General features: G+C 45.2%; 2 protein-coding genes across 2 annotated transcripts; both read left to right on the forward strand.

Moving 5' to 3' along the window:
* Positions 1 to 8004: 8004 nt before the first annotated feature.
* LOC130473153 (zinc finger protein 707-like) lies at positions 8005 to 10357 on the forward strand. Its single transcript, XM_056844686.1, has 4 exons — positions 8005 to 8054; positions 8661 to 8787; positions 9473 to 9586; positions 10338 to 10357. The coding sequence occupies exons 1-4, from the start codon at positions 8031 to 8033 to the stop codon at positions 10355 to 10357; spliced, it is 285 nt and encodes a 94-aa protein (XP_056700664.1). The 5' UTR covers positions 8005 to 8030.
* Positions 10358 to 11887: 1530 nt separating this feature from the next.
* LOC130473163 (zinc finger protein 300-like) lies at positions 11888 to 13891 on the forward strand. The gene is made up of 3 exons (XM_056844696.1): positions 11888 to 12210; positions 12967 to 13229; positions 13563 to 13891. The coding sequence occupies exons 1-3, from the start codon at positions 12023 to 12025 to the stop codon at positions 13889 to 13891; spliced, it is 780 nt and encodes a 259-aa protein (XP_056700674.1). The 5' UTR covers positions 11888 to 12022.
* The last annotated feature ends 8593 nt before the right edge of the window (positions 13892 to 22484 follow it).

Below are 22484 nucleotides of genomic sequence, written 5' to 3' on the forward strand. Positions count from 1 at the left end.
TTGGTGGAGATTGGAGTGTGGGGCAGGGTTTGGGGAGGGACCTTGGCAGGGTATAACGCCATAGAGTCTACCCTCCACAGCAGCCATTTTCTCCAGGGGAACTGATCTGTGTCACCTGGAGATCAGATGCAACTCTGAGAGATCTCCTGGCTCCACCTGGTGTTTGACAAACCCTACCAGTGCCCCAGTTTGCTCACCCTTCTCTCTACCAATACCTTAAGTCAGCAGTTCCAAAACTTTTTGAGTCATGGAGCACTTTTCGGGAGAGAAATGTGTCATGGAACACTCATTTTCACCTAGCAACTATATACTAAATCGAATTACAGAAGCATTTTTCTTTTCAATCTCTTCACGGAGCGCTAGGAGATGTTTCACGGAGCACCAAGTGCTCCGTGGAGCACAGTTTGGGAACCACTGCCCTAAGCCCCTTCCTCATTACAGCAGCTCCCTGGTTTGCCTAAACTCCCCATCCTATTTGTGACTATGTTCTTTTTTCAGCCTACTACCTACTTCCAATAAAGGAAGCCACAGCCTTCAATTTGCAAGATCTGAGCAAGGCTGTCAAAGATAGGACATTTTGGAGGACTTTCATTCATAGGGTCGCCATGAGTCGGAAGCGACTTGATGGCACTTAACACACACACACACACACACACACACACCTACTTCCACAATCCTCCAGAATCCTTCGTTCCCGCTTGTCCCTCAGCTGTTCAGTAGACCCTTCTCAATACCTTCCCCATCTTTCCCTGGGAAGCTCTTCCCCGTTTCACGTTTCTCTGCTTCTTACTCTCAGCTCCTTAGTCTTACCTTTTCCCATGTAATCCAACCAGCCAGGCAGCCAGTATAGTTTCAGACTGGAATCTGGGAGACCCAGGTTCGAATCCCCACCCTGTCATGCAGTTGGCTGCATGACTTTGGGCCTTTCACTTTTTCTCAGCCTAATCGACTTTACAGTAGAGCTGCCATCTCTGGGTTGGGAAATACCTGGATATTTTTAGGGCGGAGCCTGAGGAGGGCAGGGTTAGGGGAGAGACTTCAGTGCCATAGAGTCCAACTGCCAAAGTGGCCATTTTCTCCAGGTGAACTGATCTCTATTGGCTGGAGATCAGTTGTAATAGCAGGAGATCTCCAGCTACTACCTGGAGGTTATTCCCAGTGGGTCGCCGTGTTAGTCTGTCTGCAGTAGTAGAAAAGGGCAAGAGTCCAGTAGCACCTTAAAGACGAACAAGAATATTTTCTGGCAGGGTAGGAGCTTTCGTGAGCCACAGCTCACTTCTTCAGATAAAGAAGTGAGCGGTGGCTCACGAAAGCTCCTACCCTGCCAGGAAATATTTTTGTTAGTCTTTAAGGTGCTACTGGACTCTGGCTCTTTTCTACCTGGAGGTTGGGAACCCTAACTTTACAGGGTTATTGTGAGGATAAAATGGAGGAGGGAAGAACCACGCAAAGGTGGGACTTTAAACAAAAGCACTCAATAATAACAATATAATGACTTCTTCCCTCACCCCTTCTCTAGCTGGCCGCCCCAACAGCCCCTCTCTGCCCAAATCCCTCTTTAGCATTACCTTACCAAGCTTCCACGCAGCATCCCGCACACCTGCGTTGCTCTGTGCAATTTGCATAGGGGAAGAGGAAAACGGAACACCGTTGAGTTGCGGGCGGAAGTGGCTTCATTTCACGCACTAAAGCGGAGCGATATTTTTTTTTTGCCCACACTTGGTGCTCAGGGTTTCAGGGCTCGAGTGGGAAACCGGAGCCAGAAAGGAAATTACTATCTTGGACGGACCAAAGAGGCCGTTCCTGCTCTTTTGCAGGGTTGTTGCCATGGTTGCTGAGGTTATGCATGTGCAGCGGTCGAAGGAGCGGCCTTTAACGACTTTTAATAACTGCCGAGCGAGGGAGCTCCCTCTGGGGTTCAGTTTCACTGTGTGTGTGTGTGTGTGTGTGTGTGTGTGTGTGTGTGTGTTAAGTGCCATCAAGTCGCTTCCGACTCATGGCGACCCTATGAATGAAAGTCCTCCAAAATGTCCTTGTCTTTGACAGCCTTGCTCAGATCTTGCACATTGAGGGCTGTGGCTTCCTTTATTGAGTCAACCCATCTCTTGTTGGGTCTTCCTCTTTTCCTGCTGCCCTCAACCTTTCCTAGTCTTTTCCAGGGACTCTTGTCGTCTCACGACGTGACCAAAATACGACAGCCTCAGTTTAGTCATTTTAGCTTCTAGGGTCAGTTCAGGCTTGATTTGATCTAGAACCCACTGATTTGTTTTTTTGGCCGTCCACGGTATCCGTAATACTTTCCTCCAACACCACATTTCAAAGGAATCTATTTTCTTCCTATCAGCTTTCTTCACTGTCCAGCTTTCACACCCATTCATAGTAATAGGGAATACGATGGCATGAATTAATCTAGTCTTGGTGGCCAGTGACACATCCTTACACTTCAAAATCTTTTCTAGCTCCTTCATGGCTGCCCTTCCCAGTCTCAATCTCCTTCTGATTTCTTGGCTGCAGCCTCCCTTTTGGTTGATGGTGGAGCCAAGGAATAGAAAGTCTTGAACAATTTCAATTTCCTCATTGTCAACCTTAAAGTTGTGTAATTCTCCTGTAGTCGTTACTTTTGTTTCACTGGGGAAGGGATAAAACAAGGCACCAAGTGAGGGCGGATGTGACTTCAAGGCCCTTTCTATAGGCTAGTGCCTCCCTTCTCATGCCAATGCTGGGTGGGGGCTGAACGTCTTAAGATGCAAGTCGGTTTTCCAAACTCAGCAGGGTGGTGGGGGAGAAGAGAAGGGGAGCGGGGAGACAGAAGAGGGCTTTTTTATATTATTTAAAGTTGCCTTTCAGTGAATTAGCTTAACTGAATAGCAGTTCAGCGCCTCAAGTCTTTCTTACTGGAGAATAAGCCCCATGGGAGTTGCTTTCGGGCAGAGTGGTAAGCTGCAGTATTGCAGTCCAAGCTCTGCTCACGACCTGAGTTCGATCCCGATGGAAGATGGTTGCAGGTAGCCGGCTCAAGGTTGACTCAGCCTTCCATCCTTCCCAGGTCGGTAAAACGAGTCCCCAGCTTGCTGGGGGTAAAGGGGAGATGGCTGGGGAAGGCACTGGCAAAACCACCCCGTAAACATGTAGTCTGCCTAGTAAACGTTGGGATGTGGCGTCACCCCATGGGTCAGGAATGACCCGGTGCTTGCACAGGGGACTACCTTTACCTTTAAACGTGTTTAAGATTGCACGGCACATCTGGAGTTGCAAGTGTGATCCTGTCCTTGTTTGGGAACTGGCCTCACCGAACGTGTTTAAGATTGCACTGCTCATCTGGAGCTGCAAGTGTGATCCTATCCTTGTTTGGGAACTGGCCTCACCAAACGTGTTTAAGATTGCACTGCACATCTGGAGCTGCAAGTGTGATCCTATCCTTGTTTGGGAACTGGCCTCACCGAACGTGTTTAAGATTGCACTGCTCATCTGGAGCTGCAAGTGTGATCCTATCCTTGTTTGGGAACTGGCCTCACCGAACGTGTTTAAGATTGCACTGCACATCTGGAGCTGCAAGTGTGATCCTATCCTTGTTTGGGAACTGGCCTCACCGAACGTGTTTAAGATTGCGCTGCACATCTGGAGCTGCAAGTGTCATCCTATCCTTGTTTGGGAACTGGCCTCACTGAACATGTTTAGGATTGCACTGCACATCTGGAGTTGCAAGTGTGATCCTATCCTTGTTTGGGAACTGGCCTCACTGAACGTGTTTAAGATTGCACTGCACATCTGGAGCTGCAAGTGTGATCCTATCCTTGTTTGGGAACTGGCCTCACCGAACGTGTTTAAGATTGCACTGCACATCTGGAGCTGCAAGTGTGATCCTATCCTTGTTTGGGAACTGGCCTCACTGAACAGCAGAATGGGGCCAACCTGCGAGGCTCGGATCCAGCTGCCGCGAAGGCATCCAGAACAGACCCTGTCCTGCCTACATTTTCAAAGACGAAACGAATGCAGCAATACAATCCTATGCACGTCTACTCTGATGTAAGTTTCATTAAGTATGACCGGGGCTTGCGGCACAGGGCACACCGACTGAGGGCTGCAGTTTTTAAAACGTCCAGAACAGCGATTAGTTCTTTGCTCAGAGTGGGTCACAGAACCGCAGAGGCAGCGTTGGATATTTGGGGGGAGAACTGCAAACGGAGATTTGCACATTTTTGCAGGAGATTTCCCCCACTCTTGTTTGGGCTGGCAAAGGTTATAAGCAGACCAGAGAGATCAATGCCCGTCGCATCTACCCCGGCTCCATCATTGCTCTCAGGTAGTGGCTTTGGAGAAAGGCGCTGGATTGCCTGGGATCTCTTGGAGGATCTGGCGTTGCCTTAGTCGATCACATGGTGGGAAGCGGAAAACAAGGAACGAGCGACTGTAGGAATTGGAAACCGTGCAAGGTTTTTTTAAATGTTGGGGTTTGGTGAAAGCAGTCCGATTTCATTTATCTAAAAAAAAAAAAAACTTGGAAATTGTACAAGCGATAAAAAAAAGAATCGGTGAGAATCGTCGATGCAGCATCAGCAACTGAGGGATCTGCTGCGCCGGGAAGCAAGTGATCAAATCTGCTGGTGAGAACCGGGTGGGGGAGCCAGAAAAGACCCCTCTCACCCTCGATCGTGCATGTTTCCGGGACGTCTCCCTGGTCATTTCCGTGACAACTAAGTGGAACCTCCACGTATAGTATGTCTCTGATGCTCATATAGGGGCAATCAGTGGGGTGGCCATTATCTTCATAATATGCTGGTGAGCTTCCAGAGGCATCTGCCCATTCTGTGTCCCATTTATTATCAAAAATCAATAAAAATATTTATATAAAAAAAGAAAGAACATAAGAAAGGCCCTGCTGGATCAGACCAAGGTCCATCAAGTCCAGCAGTCTGTTCACACAGTGGCCAACCAGGGGCCTCCAGGAAGCCCCCAAGCAAGACGACTGCAGCAGCACCATCCTGCCCGTGTTCCACCGCACCCAAAATAATAGGCATGCTCCTCTGATACTAGAGAGAATAGGTATGCAGCCTGACTAGTATCCATTCTAACTAACAGCCATGAATACCCCTCTCCTCCATGAATATGTCCACTCCCCTCTTAAAGCCCTCCAAGCTGGCAGCCATCACCCCATCCCGGGGCAGGGAGTTCCACAATTTAACTATGCGTTGTGTGAAAAAATGCTTCCTTTTATCTGTTTTGAACCTCTCGCCCTCCAGCTTTAGCAGATGACCCCGTGTTCTAGTATTATGGGAGAGGGAGAAAAACCTCTCCCTGTCCACTCTCTCCAAACCATGCATAATTTTATAGACCTCTATCATGTCTCCCCTTAGCCGCCTTCTTTCCAAGCTAAACAGCCCCAAGCGTCTTAACCGCTCCCCATAGGACCGTTGCGCCAGTCCCCTAATCATTTTGGTTGCTCTTTTCTCCACTTTCTCAAGCTCTGTAATATCCTTTTTTCGGTGTGGCGACCAGAACTGTACAGAGTATTCCAAGTGTGGTCTCACCATAGATTTGTACAAGGGCAGTTTGATATCAGCAGTTTTATTCAATATCAGCAGTTTTATTTATTAGATTCAGGATGCTGGACCAGATCGATACAGCTCGGCCTGCCATTCTGTTTTTACCTGAAAATGCCATAAGAGGCCAAATGGAAGGGTTTTTTACTCTGTTCTATCTCTTGCAATTCCCTGTTCCGTGTTCTCTATTTGACAGTTCCATAGTTGTTGTTTTTCCTTCTAAGGCACTGGTTTCCAACCGGGGGTCCGTGGACCCCCAGGGGTCCGCGAGAACTAAATTAAGGTCCGCAAAACAAAGTTATAAACCCATAATAAATTAATATTTTCAATTAAAAGTTCTCTGTTATAAAAATATATATTCAAATATTATTCTAAGTTTAATGTTTAACTAACAGTTATGATTAAAGTTTATTTTCAAATTCTCAGAATTTTTATTTTGAACCTTGGGGTCCCTGCACCGAACAAAAAAGTCCTAGTGGTCCCTAGTGGTCAAAAAAAGGTTGGGAACCACTGTTCTAAGGAAATGCACTCCACTCCCTGGACTTGATTTCTTACCAGTTGTCTTTTGTTGTGTGAGGGGAAGCAGAAAGGAAACTCACAAACAGGACAACAATCTGGGTTTGTCCCTGTCATGGACAAGGAGGTTTCACATCCTATCTGAATTTACTTATTTAGATATTTATACCCCAATCTACCACCTTCAAGGATGGCAGAGATCTATAAGACAGGTACCAGAAGATGCTGGTTCTGTAATGAAGACAATGCAGATTTTTTTTCATATGTGGTGGGGTTGCGTAAAGGCATCGATCTTTTGGAAACAGGTTATAAAAATTATGTCAATTGGGTTGAGGAAACAAATTCTGTTTAAGCCAGAAACCTTATTGTTGAACTATCTTCCTGAAATTCCGAGAGACCAACGGATAGTAGTGTTACATTTGTTAACTGTAGCTGGAATGGTCTTTTCCAGGCAGTGGAACCAGAAAACCTCCCCTAAGATACATGATTGGTTGTCAAAAAGAAAAGAGGTGTATATTTTAATGAAGCCAACCGCTTTAAAAAAATGATATTAATAGTGTAGACCTGTTATGAGCAAGAACCATTCAAAGAATGGAAATGTCCATTTTATAGTAAGATATCGTTTTGGTTAAGCGAGAAGGGGCTACGGATGCAGGTTGTAAAGTATTTTATGTGACTCTATGTGATTATGTGACTATTTTTAATTTATGTATATATTTACTGTTGACTGTCCATTTTTATTAATAAAACTATTATCCCCTGCGGGGACACAGAGCAGCTTACAACATTGGTCTCCTCTTCTCTGTTTTATCCTCACAGCAACCCTGTGTGGTAGGTTAGGTTGAGAGAGAGTGGCTGCCCTGAGGTCACCTAGAAAACTTCCACAATTTCACCTGGGCCTGGCAGATAACATAAGAAAGGCCCTGCTGGATCAGACCAAGGCCCATCAAGTCCAGCAGTCTGTTCACACGGTGGCCAACCAGGTGCCTCCAGGAAGCCCCCAAACAAGACGACTGCAGCAGCATTGTCCCACCTGTGTTCCAGAGCACCCAATACATTAGGCATGCTCCTCAGATCTTGGACAGAATAGGGTAATTTCATTCATTGATAAGAACATAAGGAAAGCCCTGCTGGATCAGACCAAGGCCCATCAAGTCCAGCAGGCTGTTCACACAGTGGCCAACCAGGTGCCTCCAGGAAGCCCCCAAACAAGACATCTGCAGCAGCACCATCCTGCATGTGTTCCACCGCACCCAAAATAATAGGCATGCTCCTCTGATACTAGAGAGAATAGGTATGCAGCATGACTAGTATCCATTTTAACTAATAGCCATGAATACCCCTTTCCTCCATGAATATGTCCACTCCCCTCTTAAAGCCTTCCAAGTTGGCAGCCATCACCCCATCCCGGGGCAGGGAGTTCCACAATTTAACTATGCGTTGTGTGAAACAATACTTCCTTTTATCTGTTTTGAATCTGTCACCCTCCAGCTTCAACAGATGACCTCGCGTTCTAGTATTATGGGAGAGGGAGAAAAACCTCTCCCTGTCCACTCTCACCAAACCATGCATAGTTTTATAGACCTCTATCATGTCTCCCCTCAGCCGCCTTCTTTCCAAGCTAAACAGCCCTAAGCGTCTTAACCGCTCCCCATAGGATAGTTGCTCTAGTCCCCTAATCATTTTGGTTGCTCTTTTCTGCACCTTCTCAAGCTCTGTAATATCCTTTTTGGGGTGTGGTGACCAGATACTAGCCTGACACTCTCACCTCTACACCACAGTGTCTCTGAGGCTCTGGAGAGCTGCTGCCAGCCACTAAGGCTGAGCTAGATGGTCAGGGGTCGGATTCAGTACAAGGCAGTTTCATACATTCACATATGCAGTCTCATCTGACATCTTCCACGTTCTTCTTTCTCCCCTCACAGGACATGGGGGGGAAAGTCTGTTGATCCCCTGTGGATCTGGGAAAGGAAAATGGAGGCAGCAGCACCGATTCAGGTATGGTGGTATTGTTGATCTGCAAATACGTTTGTGGTAGAGACAAAGTGTGTTTAGGTGTGAGAGAGAGAAAGTTGGGGAAGAAAACAATTCTTGTCTACCCCATCCCCTGGCCTGGTAGTTTCAAGAACACCGCAATTGTTATTTGCAGATTCTGATTGTGGTATCCGGGCTGTGGGACCGTGGTCTTGGTATTTTCTTTCCTGATACTTTTTGCAGGACAATGATTCAGCTCAAACCCAACCCCTTTCTGACTATATATTACTCTTCCTACACACTTGACACTGAGAGACACTGTCCTTCAGTGTTACTCCTCTGAAGATGCCGGCCACAGCTGCTGGCGAAACGTCAGGAAAGAAAATCCCAAGACCACGGTCACACAGCCCGGATAACCTACAAGAACCAATGAACTCTGACCGCGAAAGCCTTCGACAATATTCTGATTGTGGTATTTGGTATGTGGGAAGGGACAAGGTAGTGGGGTGATTCCAGTAATCTAAATTGCTTCTGTACAGAGAACTTAGATGTTACAGTGACTGATGTGCTGTCCCCCCCCCCCCGAGGTAGCAGCAACGGAGTTAAGACGAATTTGCTTTTCTCTTTCAGGCACAGGTGGCCTTTGAGGATGTAGCTGTATATTTCACAGAAGGGCAGTGGGCTTTGCTGGATCCGAGTCAAAGAGCTTTATACCGGGATGTCATGCAGGAGAATTATGAGAATGTGGCCTCCTTAGGTAAGGAGGAGGAAACGGCTTTCTAACTTTTGCCGTCCCACTGTATTCTCCCTAAGTAAGCCAGTGTGGCGTAGCAGTTAACAGCGGTGGTTTGGAGCAATGGACTCTGATCTGGAGAACCGGGTTTGATTCTCCACTCCTCCACATGAGCGGCGGACTCTAAATCTGGTGAACCAGGTTGGTTTCCCCACTCCTGAACATGAAGCCTGCCGGGTAACCTTGGGCTAGTTACAGTTCTCTCAGAACTCTCGTAGCCCCACCTACCTCACAAGGTATCTGTTGCGGGGAGAGGAAGAGAAGATGATTGTAAGCCGGTTTGAGACTCCTTAAAGGTAGAGAGAAGTGGGGTATAAAAAACAACTCTTCTTCTAAGTTACAAAAATGCTCATACTGTGGTTTACTCAAGGCCAAATGCCTGTGAGCCACCACCCCTTTGGTTCCTGCCCTTCACTTTGTGCCTCTAGCCACAACCGAGCTTTATTCTTGAAAGATGAAGGGAAACAGAAAGCTTAGCCTGGATCTTGTGCAGCGGGCATAGATGTTCCTCCCAAACTCCCACATATGCCGGTTTTTCAGTGCAATAAGCTTGTACACATATTCCAAGTGGATTTCATGGAATTGGACTAGATTCAGCAATCCTGATGTTAAATTTTCATTGCCTCTTTATTCTTTTGCTCTTGAGCAGGGTTTCCTGTTCTCAAACCTGACTTGATCTCCCGGCTTCAGCAAGGGGAAGAGCCATGGGTTTTGGATCAGCCAACCTTGGAAGGAAATGACCTCCCCTCAGATTACGATTTAGGTGAGGCAGGAGCAAGAGAAACAGCTTGCAAGCAAATTGGTAACACCTGGATATACACAGGAACCCAGCCTTATTATAGTCAATTTATTAATTTATGAAACGTTGGTTGCTATAAAAAGATGTACTCAATGTGATACAGGCTATAAAATCAACTAACAATGGAAGAGCAGCCTAATAGCCGGCCTATCCTAATCTCTTCAGATCTTGGAAGCTAAGCATGGCACAGTGATTAAGAGCAGTGGTTTGGAGTGGTGGAGTCTGATCTGGAGAACCGGGTTTGATTCCCCACTCCTCCACGTGAGCTGCGGACCCTAATCTGGTGAACTGGATTTGTTTCCCCACTCCTGCACACGAAGCCAGCTGGGTGACTTTGGGCTAGTCACAGCTCTCTCAGCCCCACCTACCACACAGGGTGTCTGTTGTGGGGAAGGGAAGGTGATCGTAAGCCGGTTTGATTCTTCCTTAAGTGGGAAAGCCAGCGTATAAAAACCAACTCTTCTTCAAATTGAAAACATGGTCTGATACTGTTCCTGATGACAACATCTGCTTATTCTCTTCTTTTCTATATGGCCTATGATCAGGGGTTTCTGATGCAGTGATCAAGGTGGAAACAGAAGAGGATCTTTGGGTTCCAGTTAATCCTGATTCTAAGGAAAGCAGGCCTTCTCCAGGTGAGAATTAAGTTCAAAGAACAACAGTTTGTTAAGCAGTTGTTTCTGTAGTCACACACGTCTGTTGCTTTTCCTTCAAGGATCATTCTGTGGTGGCTAATTTTATACCTGCAGAGGTATAATGCTATATTTTGAATTACACATTGCTTACACCTTTGTTAGAGAGTCACTTTACATGTAAAGTTGGATCACATGTTCTAAGATCAAGCTGAAGAGCTGTCCCTAGTGTCTTAATATTCTGGTCCTAACTATACTAATTTTATAACTGGTAACTCATGCACCATCAAAAGGTCATGATATTATTAAAACTAATTTTATTTATCTAAAATATAATTTGACAAAGAGCACAGGTGAACAATATTTACCAAAGAGCTTATTTTACAAAACTAGAAAAACATATAAGGGTTTGTTTTGCTATCCAAAAAGAGCCAGCGTGGTGTAGTGGTTAAGAGCAGCGGACTCTAATCTGGTGAATTGGGCTGATTTCCCCACTCCTCCACATGAAGCCAGCTGTGTGACCTTGGGCTAGTCACAGTTCTCTTAGAGCTCTCTCAGCCTCACCTACCTCACAAGGTGTCGGTTGTGGGGAGAGAAAAGGAAGGCGATTGTAAACCAGCTTGAGTCTCCTTAAAGGTAGAGAAAATCGGGATATAAACACCGACTCTTCTTCTTCTCTTCCTTGCCTCACCACCCCATGGGAAATCTACAGATGGAAGTCCAGCTGTGCTCCACTTGCAGATCTTTTTTATGAGCTAATACTATTGACAATTTCTAGTCTTTGCCATCTTAATATAACCATAGTTACTTGAAAGGCAGGTTACCCTGAATGTAAGTCAACTCTCTCTAAAAAAATTACACACAGGAAGTTTTTTGTTATTGAACATAACTAACTTGTATGTGAATTGGATCCCCTTTTTTGATGGCATACCTCGAAAAAAACCTAGTCTTGCATTTGAGTAAATACTGTATAATTCACATCCTGCTATTATGTCTCTGATCATGCTTGTGCCAGGAATCTGTTCTGTACTAATATTTTTGATTGTGTTCCCAACACAAAGGGCCTGTGGAGGAGGAGGATCTTCTGTCAGAAGATCTAAAGCAAGTGGAATGCAACGGGCTGTCATTAGGAATTGTCAAAGGGAGAATTTTCAGTTGCCCTGGAAAGGCAGATACCTATGAGGGTCTGTTTTGTGCCGAGGGGCAGGAGGGAATCCATGGGGTGAAGAGACAAGGGAAAATGTTACCTGAGACAAGTGATACTGAAGTTGTGATACAAAAGAGGATTAAAGAGTCTGGGAAGAAGTGCACCTGGGGCTCTGCCACCTGTGTACAGAAAAGAAATCATACAGAAGAGAGATGGTATAAATGCTTTCAATGTGGAAGAAGTTTCCACTGGCAGTCTCTCCTTATTGCCCATGAGAGAAGGCATGCAGAAGAGAAGCCGTACAAGTGTTTTGATTGTGGGAAGCGCTTCAGTCACAGAGCAACCCTCATTAATCATGGAAGAATTCATTCGGGAGAGAAGCCGTATAAATGCTTCGTCTGTGGGAAAAGCTTTAGCCAGACAGCACACCTAACTAAACATGAAAAAATTCATACAGGTGAGAAACCATATACCTGCTCAGTGTGTGGGAAAAGCTTCAGCCAAAGGTCCTACCTTACTAGCCATGAAGGAAGCCATACAGGAGTAAAGCCATTTTCATGCTCAGTCTGTGGGAAAAGCTATTACTGGAGATCGCTTTTTGTTGAACACGAGAGAACCCACATGGGACCAAAGCCATATACATGCTCAGACTGTGGCAAGAGCTTCAATTGGAGAAATCACCTGTTTATTCATAGAAGGATTCATACAGGAGAGAAGCCATATAAATGCTCCCACTGTGGGAAGAGCTTCAATCAGAGTTCAGCCCTTTTTGCGCATGAGAGAACCCACTCGGAAGAGAAACCATATCAGTGCTCACACTGTGGCAAACGCTTCAAAGGGAGATCAAACCTTCTTATTCACGAACGAAGCCATGCAGGAATAAAACCATATACCTGCTCAGTCTGTGGGAAAAGCTTCAGTCAAAGATCAACCCTTCTTACACACATGGGAACCCACACAGGAGAAAAACCACATCCATGTTCAGTTTGTGGGAAAAGCTTCAGCCAAAGAGCAAACTTGATGAGTCATGAAAGGGTACACACAAAAGAAAAACCATACCCATGTTCAATTTGTGGGAAAAGCTTCAATCAGAAATCAAACCTGATCAATCATGAAAGGATCCACACAAAAGAAAAACCACACGTGTGTTCAGTTTGTGGGAAAAGCTTCAGTCAGAGATCAAACCTTATAACACATGGAAAAACCCACACAGCAGAGAAACCATATATGTGCTTGATCTGTGGTAGACATTTCAAACACAGATCAAGTCTTGTTAGTCACGAGAGAATCCACACAGAAGAAAAGCCATACGTTTGTGCAGTCTGTGGTAAAAGTTTTAATCAACGATCAGGGCTGATCACACATGGCCGAATGCACACTGGGGAGAAACCTTATACATGCTCAATCTGTGGTAAATGTTTCAGTCAGAGATCGGGCCTGATTACGCACGAAGGAACGCACACTAGAGAAAAACCTTATATGTGCTTAATCTGTAGGAAAACCTTTGTGCAAAGATCAAGCCTTCTTAGTCATGAGAGAATCCACACCGAAGAAAAACCATTCAGATGCTCAGTCTGTGGTAAAAGCTTCAAGCAGAGATCGAACCTCACGACCCATGAGAGGACTCATACAGGGGAAAAACCGTATGCATGCTCAGTCTGTGGGAAGAGCTTCAGTCAAAGGGCAACTCATTTTAGACATGAAAAAATCCATACAGAGGAAAAACCTCACATGTGCACAGTCTGTGGTAAAAGCTTCAGTCGTAAAACAAACCTTGTTACCCATGAGCAAATCCATTCTGGAGAGAAGCCCTATAAATGCTCCGAATGTGGAAAGCGCTTCAGCGACAGTTCTAGCTTTATTACGCACGGGAGAACCCACACGGGGGAGAAACTGTGTAAATGCTCCAGGTGTGACAAAAACTTTACTAAAAGATCGCAGCTACTTTCCCATGAAAGAACCCATAGTGGGGAGAAGCCGTATAAATGTTCATTCTGTGGTAAAAGCTTCACGCAAACGTCAAACCTGAACAGACATGAGAGGACCCACACTGGAGAGAAACCATACTCGCGCATCGACTGTGGCGAAAGCTTCAGTCATAAGTCAAGCCTCGTTACGCACGGAGGAACCCATACGGGGAAAAACCCATATATGTGCTCAGTCTGTGGTAAAAGCTTCAGTCACAGATCCAGCCTTGTTGCCCATGTGAGAACGCACACTGGAGAGAAACCCTATGAATGTTCAGACTGCAGTGAAAGCTTCAATCAGAGAGCTAACCTCATCAGACACAGGAGAATCCATACAGGAGAGAAACCATATCCGTGCCCAGTCTGTGGGAAAAGTTTCGGTCAGAGTTCGACACTTAAAAGGCATGAACAGATTCACACAGGAGAGAGACCACATTCATGTTCCTCGTGCGGTAAAAGCTTTATTCGTAAAACAGATCTTCTTAGGCATGAGCACATCCACTCAAAACTGGACAGGTTGTAAAAGCTGAGAATGGGGGGGAATCTTCTATTTGAGCTAAAGGTTTTATGGATCATCTGTATTGTGACAAAAGAGGACACAGATTATGAGGAAGATGTCAGTCACACTCTTCTATAAAAGCAGAGAAATTTGTGAGAGAGAAAAATCAAAGATGGTCCCTGATAATACGTTCACGAGAAAGGGACAAATGTACATACAGTGGAATTTTTTTAAATATATATTTTTAGTCTCTATTGACACTAAAACCAAAAACTCCTCAGGATGAGGAGGAAATGAAATCATAAGTTATTTGAGACTCTTGGTGAAATAAATGGAGGGTGGCTAGTTCTGGGTTATCTGTTTGCCAGTGCCGTTGTGATTGATTATTGACTCATGGCCCATCCAAGTTTCTCCCTGGCATTTTTGCCCTTTTCATGCATAAATTCTCCCAGAAAGAAACCTCTGTTTCTCTACTTGGATGGTGATGCTTAAAGGAGGTGAGAGTTAGTTTAAGGCAGTTCTTCCTTATTTAATAGACGATGTTTACTCCAGTCAGGAAAGGGCCGGATAAAAATCGAATCAATAAATAAACATTTGTAGCAATAATGAAGTCCTCCTTTTGTTATTCGGCTATCGGTTTATAGACACTAATGTTGAACGTAGACATGTGGGCTTGGCAACTGGATTTGAGATGTTTACAATTTGGAATGGGATTATTTTATTCTCTATCGCGATAAAGCCATTGAGGCTGCCCTTTCACTTCAAAAAGGGTGCGGGCAGAATCGAGTGGGTGCAGAGGAGAGCGACGAGGATGATCAGGGGCCTGGAGGTCAAGCCCTACGAGGAAAGGCTGAGGGAGTTGGGAGTGTTCAGTCTGGAGAAGAGGAGGTTGAGGGGGGACACGATTGCTCTCTTGAAGTATTTGGAGGGCTGCCACTTAGAGGAGGGCAGGGAGCTGTTCCTGTCGGCAGCAGAGGATAGGACTCGCAGTAATGGGTTTAAATTGATATTACGAAAAAATATTTTACAGTAAGAGTTGTTCGACAGTGGAATCAACTACCTGGGGAGGTGGTGAGCTCCCCATCACTGTCAGTCTTTAAGCAGAGGCTGGACAAACACTTGTCAGGGATGCTCTAGGCCAGGGGTGGGGAACGTCAGGCCCGGGGGCCGTATAAGGCCCTCGAAATCATTTGGTCTGGCCCTTCATGGGTCCTGGTAGATCTCTAGCTCAGAAGGATGCTGCCCTGCCTGAATCTCTTGGGCCCAGCTGGGGACACCAGAGCTCAAAAGCGAGTCGCTCTATGTGGCAGACACTCGGAGCCGTCTCCGGTCGTGCCTCTTGGCTAAATGTTTGACCAAATATAGCAGGCTAATTTTTAAGTTGATAAATTTGTATGGCCCCCGAATGATATTATAAATATCCAAATGGCCCTTGGCAGAAAAAAGGTTCCCCACCCCTGCTCTAGGCTGATCCTGCAGTAAGCAGGGGGTTGGACTAGATGGCCTCTGTATGACTCCTTCCAGCTCTATGATTCTATGGTTCTAGGTAAATGCTGTTACTGTTTGCTGGCGTGCTCAGCAGCAATCATACGACAGAAGCCTCTCCGAGAGTTTTCTTACTGAAGAGACTTATGGAAACGGAAGCAGGAATGCAGGCCCGCAGTTCTCAGGAACGTCCAAATAGGAATTTCTTTATGATCCCACGATTCCAGGCAAGGCCAAAAGAGTAAGAGTTCAGAACCAGGAAGGGGGAAACCATCTAGTTTGTGGTACGCAGCCATTGTCTGATCTCTGGGCAAACTAAATGGGTAATCCAGAGGAGGGCAACAAAGATGGTGAGGGGTTTGGAGACCAAGTCCTATGAGGAAAGGTTGAAGGAGCTGGGTATGTTTAGCCTGAAGAGGAGAAGACTGAGAGGGGATATGATAACCATCGTCAAGTACTTGAAGGGCTGTCATGTAGAGGAGGGTGCCGAGTTATTTTCTGTTGCCCCAGAAGGTCGGACCAGAACCAACAGGTTGAAAATAAATCAGAAGAGTTTCTGTCTAGACGTTAGGAAGAATTTTTAACAGAGCGGTTCCTCAGTGGGACAGGCTTCCTCGGGAGGTGGTGAGCGCTCCTTCCCTGGAGGTTTTTAAGCAGAGGCTAGATGGCCATCTGTCAGCAATGCTGATTCTATGACCTTAGGCAGATCACGAGAGGGAGGACATCTTGGCCATCTTCTGGGCATGAAGTAGGGGTCTCTGGTGTGTGTGTGGGGGAGGTAGTAGTGCAGGGGATTGGACTAAATGACCCCGGTGGTCCCTTCCAACTCTATGATTCTAGGTCTGAACCCTGTACCCCCCACTCACTTCCCTCAACTTCTTCTTCGAGGCACGTTTCTTCCGATGTGGGCATCTGGCTCACAAAATACTGCCTTTAAGGCCCACATTTAACTATGATGCTGGTGGGACAGAACACCTATGCGGTGTTTTATGCCCCTGATGTCCCTACTTGTCCAATCTGTCTTCTGGGAAGGCCCCACCTACTTCCCAGGGTGTCTGTTGTGGGGAGGGGAAGAAAAGGTGATTGTAAGCTGGTTCAATCAACCAATCTTTATTAAAAAAAACCAGTCATAGACCAGCACAGCTCTTCACAATTTACCACTGAAACCCTTAGTATTACACTTGCAAGCTGGTTTGGTTCTTCCTTAAGTGGTAGAGAAAGTCGGCATATAAAAACCAACTCTTCCTCTTGTGTTGCGTGGCGGGCTAGCAGTGCCAGTGAAGTGGCTGAGGGCCGAACTAGATGTGACCGCCGTTTTAGAGAAGAATTGGGCCATTTAAAAATGTTGTGAGGGCCTCATCCTGGTTGGGCCGTGGCACGGTGGGAGCAGGCATCCTTGTCCCCCTTTCCCACACCTTGGCACTTGAAAAGGCACAGGGGCAAACAAGATCGAGCCCTCGTGGGTTTTTTAAATGGCCAAATTCTTTTCTAAAAGGGTGTCTAGTAATGTCTAGTTTGGCCCTGAGATCCCATTTTAAATAAGACACTGGGGTTTTTGGAAGGAATTTTTTATAAAGAAATACACAATTTATTCAGCTATTATTTTAATAAGGGGATGCAAAAGGGAAAAAAAGGGAAGGAGGGAAAGGAGACCATCCAAAATAGAAAAAGCATTTTTCCAAATATATAAGTACATAAACTGAGTTGGATTTGAAGAATTATTAAACAAGCAAATGTAACCATCCAATTTATTTATGTTTAACTAAATAAATGTTTATACTTCTTAAGATATGTTGATCATTTTATCATCCTATATATATTAAATGATTAGCATTTAAGAAAACAATTCAACATAAAAATCAACCAATTATCATTCTAACTGGACTTTATGTAAGTCGCATATGTTTTATGTAAGTCGAATATGTTTGTCTATATATTTTTTCTAGCTTTTTGTGTTACAATAATAATCAATCTGTTGACATATAAGTATAGAATGGTTCCCATTTCTCATTGAACTGTTCTATGGTTTCATTGTAAATAGGATTTGCCATAAAGGTCATTCTGGCCATATTAGCATATTCAAGCATTTTATCTTTCCATTCTTCTATATCAGGAATTTGCATTTGTTTCCAAGTTCTTGCCAATACTGCCCTTGCAGCAGTTGTGGCATATTTAAAAACATCTAAATTGTGTTTTTCTTAATGACAAGGGTGATATGATCTGACACCCCTCTGAGGCAAAAGAGCTGTGTGGGCTGTAGAGTCAGGAAAATAAGTGTAGGTTTATAGATGGCCCCAAAAGTAGTTTAGTGAGCTTATATTCCACCTGTCTGTATGTGTAAAGTGCTGACAAGTCGCAGCTGACTCACGGCGATCCCATAGGATTTTCAAGGCAAGAGATGAACACAGGCAGGTTTGCCATTGCCTGCTTCTGCACAGCTACCCTGGATTTCTTTGGTGGTCTCCCATCCAAGTACTAACCAGAACTGAGCTGACCCTACTTAGCTTCCGAGATCTGACAATATCGGGCTAGCTTGGGCCATCCAGATAGGGACGTTGTACCTCTTACTAGGACTAAAAGTGATAGCCTATGATACAGCCTCACCCAAGGTTCGAGAGTAACAGGATTCCCTAAGAGGGAGTGATGTATAGTAGTTAGGTCAGGGTTCAGGGGACTGCAGCAACATACAGATACCAGGCTTTCTTTCTGAACTTTATTTTTTAAAACACAGCCAAAAAAGGCAAAGAGAGAAGAAGTTAGATGCAATGCTTTGGCAGAAAGGGCTTTATTTTCTTTTTTTTCTTTTTTATTATTTTTCAAATTAGTTCACATTCTGTTGTATCATTCAATTCACATAGTATTTAATATAAACAGTTACTTTCTTATCTAAATGGATGTATATAGTTGACTTCCCCTCTCCCCTCCTCAGTCCATTTAATATCTTTATTTCTCTCTTTGTATTTGATGTCTAATTCATTATAATAAACCATATTTATCATTATCTTAAAATCTAAACTTTAACTTTGGTAACTTAATTACTTCAAACAATTTGAATTAGATCAAACCATATCCCTTAATATTTCCCAAATTAAATTCAGTTACACAGTATGTTATCCATGCCTCCCATTCTCCCATAAATTCAGTGTTTTCTTTTTGATTTATTAATGCAGTAAGTTTTGCCATTTCAGCCAGTTCCATCGTTTTATCTATCCAAGCGGTCTTATCTGGTATCTCGGATGTTTTCCATTTCATTGCATAGACCAGTCTTGCAGCGGTAGTGGCATGTATCAAAAATGATCTCTGAGTCACTATGGAGTCTGGTATTATACTTAACAGCATCATTTCCGGTGTTTTAGGGATATTATGTTGTACTATCAACCTTAGTTCGTTATAAATCATATCCCAGAAATATTCTGAAGTCACTTTTAGAAGAGGCTAACGCGCCATCACACCTGAGTCAATCTTTTTTTTTTATTTAAATTTTATTGGATTTTATAATACAAATTTCCCATATTAACAAACAACAATAATGGTGACATGTAATTCTAAATCCTAACTAGATGTTGTTGTAATTTCTTATATATGTTATAAACTACCAAATAACCGAAAATTTTTCGACTTCCCAATCACCTCCGTCCGCCTCTTAATAAAGTATTCTAACCCATCGTAATTGGCCTGATCTTCTTATATCTCAGTTAAATTTCATATAACGTATTCTATTAGTATAATTAATTATAGTTCTTAATATTAATAGTATCGTTTAGATCAGATTAAAAGGTAGTCTTCCATTTCCCCCAGTCCTAATTCATATTCACAATATTTCATCCAAGCCTCCCATTCCCCCATAAATCGTACATTGTCTTTTTGATTTAAAATGGCTGTAAGTTTTGCCATTTCCACCAGTTCAAACATTTTCAAAATCCAGTCTTTTTTCCCTGGGATTTCTGCCCCTTTCCATTTCACATCTGAGTCCATCTTAACCCACCACGAGTTGACCACTTCAAGACTGATCCCTTTGTTAAGCTAAAGGTTACAAAACTTTATGATAAGCAAAGCCTAGAATGTCGGTACCTGCGACAGCTCAGGAGAATCACAGACCCAGGGCCCAGGTACAGAGCAAAGCACTGAGATCGGATCTTCCGCAGGCCAAAATGCATTCCTCATGGCAACGCTTTCCTTCAGAAGATGACTTGTTGCTGGGGCTGAAACTGCCAGACAATGGAAACGGCTTCCAGATGGCGGGTCTCCCTGCATTTTCCCCACCGCAATAACTGCAGTGGGATCCAACTAACGTCTTGACAGCCCTCCCACCCCAGTAATCGGCACAGCAATGTAACGTGCTGTCATTGTATCATTATGTCAATTACTGGGGAAGAATCCTCCCCAAAAGCCCCCAATAGTGTGGGGGGGGGAGAGGAGAAGGAATGGCGCCCACAGGGACTGGGACAGGTAAAATGGCAGCCGTGTGGGTGGGACAGGGAAAACCCAAGCTTCTGCGCCAAAATGGCAGCCATCCATGCTTTGCTGTGGTCTTTCCCAAAACCTCCCAGCAAAGTAGGTTCGGAAAAGAGAAAAGCCTGGGAAAACCAGGGAGGTACAGGAGTGCAGCATGAAATGGGGGCGGGGAGGAACCACTTCTCAACAAAACCCATGTGGAAAAGGTCCAAATGGCATTCTGCTATTCTGCTGCTCCATTCTTGTTCAGGCTCCTGGCTATCAGCTCCCACCATCCCCGCGTGGATACCTGGTACTGGATTCCATTCTCGGAGCTGATCAAGGTGATCTGATTCTCTCCTTTCCCAGAGACCAATTCAATTGTTTCTCCAGCAGCAATAACTACCATTTTGGCATTCTCCTGGATGCATCTGGGTTCCTTGATGAAGGCTGACAAGGCCACATCAAAGCAGAGATTTATCTCTTCCTTCCAGTTCCCTAGCCTACGCTTCACCATCTTGATGTTCTCCAGCTTCAGTGGCACAATCCCTGCTCGGAGACGCTCTAGGAACATGTTCCAGCTCTTCACTTGGATGTCGTACTCAGGAACGTTGTCCGCTGAGAGGAAGACGGAGATCTCGCAGGATCCTTGGCCAGAGATGAATTCCACCACCCATCCGTCACACTCCACCAGCATCCGGGCATCTTGCTTTACCGTGTTGGGTTCCATCAAGAAACATTTCACAGCTCGGTCAAAGCAAGCCAAGGACAGGGACTTGTCGGATGAACTCCACATTCGCAGCTTGCTACGGGTCTGGAGAAGGTTGCCAAGGGTCAGGGGCTGGGGTTGGGAGCAGAGGCGGGAGAGGTATTGCTCCCACTCAGTCACATAGGTGCAATAGTGGAGTTTGCCTTGACTGTGGAAGACGACGATCTCGCAGTTGCCCTTTCCAGAGATCCACTCTGTCAGGGTTTGATCCGCAGCGATTGTGAGCCGGGCATTCTTTCTCACGCAGGGCGGCTCCAGGCTCAGCTTTTCCAAGGCAAGGTCCAGGCAGGAGAACAGCTCTCCGCCAGGCTCACTTCTCCGAATGGACAGCAAGGATGATAAGCTGAGTTCTCCCATTTGGGAGGCCATTGTTTCCCACAAACCCCTACTGAAGGTTCAGCCACGTTGGTTCCATCTGCACAAGGACAGGGCGGGAGGGGGACAGAGGGGAGGGGAAATGTTAGGGGCATTGTTTGCATGCACGGAGACCTTGGAATTCCTGGAAGAGTACAGCCTCTTATCCACGGTTTTCCTTTTCAAAATACTAAGCAGCTTCCCTTGCTGGCACCAAACAACATAAGGCAGCCCAAGCAACCAAAAAAGTATTTGATCTATGGTCTTCAGGAAAAAAAATACCTTAGCTGTAAGAAGGCTGCTGTAAAAAGCACTGGTTGCTGCTGCTCCGTCACCTTGGAGAATCCCATTGTGGGCTTCCCATAATTATAGGTCTCTTTCTCTGAGAGCAGGTGGATTTCTGCAAATGGGTGCATTAGAGGCGTTGGCACTGCCCTTGCCTCTTTGATTCTGGAAGAATATAGTTTGGGGCGCAACATGCCCAGGGTAATACTGACCACCACTTTGGGATGAGGAAGGGATTTTCCTCCAGGCCAGGTTGGCCAGGGATCCTGGAGGTTTTTTGCCTTCCTCTGGGCATACAGCAGGGGTCACTGGGGGAGTGGAGGGGGAAGGTAGTTGTGAATCTCCTGCATTGTGCATGGGGTTGGACTAGATGGCCCTTGAAGTCCCTTCCAACTCTATGTTTCTATGATATCATGATGTCCATGACATTCCCTGTCCTCAGGATTCATCCCTGAATTGCTTCCCAAGATTGACAGCAGAGTGCTGGCAACGCTACGTCTGAGCACTAACAAGACGACAGCAGGTAGGGAACATTTTTAAAAGGCAGACAAACTGATAAGTCTTTAGAGGAAAGTAACAAGGATAAGGGAGCAGAGGCAACGTAACCAGATGTTACATTTCCTTGGGTTTACTCACGTGTAGCTGCTTGCATGTGAACATCCTTGGAGGAAGGCAGACATCACATATTCCTTACACCCATGCAGGATAATCATGAGTCAACACTTATTGCATCTGTGGCTTCAAAGTAAATCTTCACATCATCCCATGATTCCCTGCTGCTTAGAACATGCTCTGTTCGTTTCTGTTATACCCATTGAGGACACAAGGTGGCATTTAGCTTAGCCTAGAAAAATCTATTGAACTGAGAATATTAAGTATTTGAAACAACTGGTGGAAATTGTACCATTTGGATTGGAGAGAAAAAAAAATCCCTATAAGACAGAGCTCCTACGGTTAAGGAAGAGCCCCGTGGCGCAGAGTGTTAAGCTGCAGTACTGCAGTCAAAAGCTCTGCTCACGACCTGAGTTCGATCCCGACGGAAGTCGGTTTCAGGTAGCCGGCTCAAGGTTGACTCAGCCTTCCATCCTTCCGAGGTCGGTCAAATGAGGACCCAGCTTGCTTGGGGTGAAGGGAAGATGCCTGGGGAAGGCACTGGCAAACCACCCCGCAAACAAAGGCTGCCTTGGAAACGTCGGGATACAGAACTGCTTGTTGATTTCAGTAGCCAAGAATGATGCCATGGGGAAAAGGGAAATGTATCCTTATTGTTAGAAGTCTATAAAGTTTGAT

Source organism: Euleptes europaea, chromosome 1 (assembly GCF_029931775.1).
Source record: "Euleptes europaea isolate rEulEur1 chromosome 1, rEulEur1.hap1, whole genome shotgun sequence".
Taxonomy (NCBI): domain Eukaryota; kingdom Metazoa; phylum Chordata; class Lepidosauria; order Squamata; family Sphaerodactylidae; genus Euleptes; species Euleptes europaea.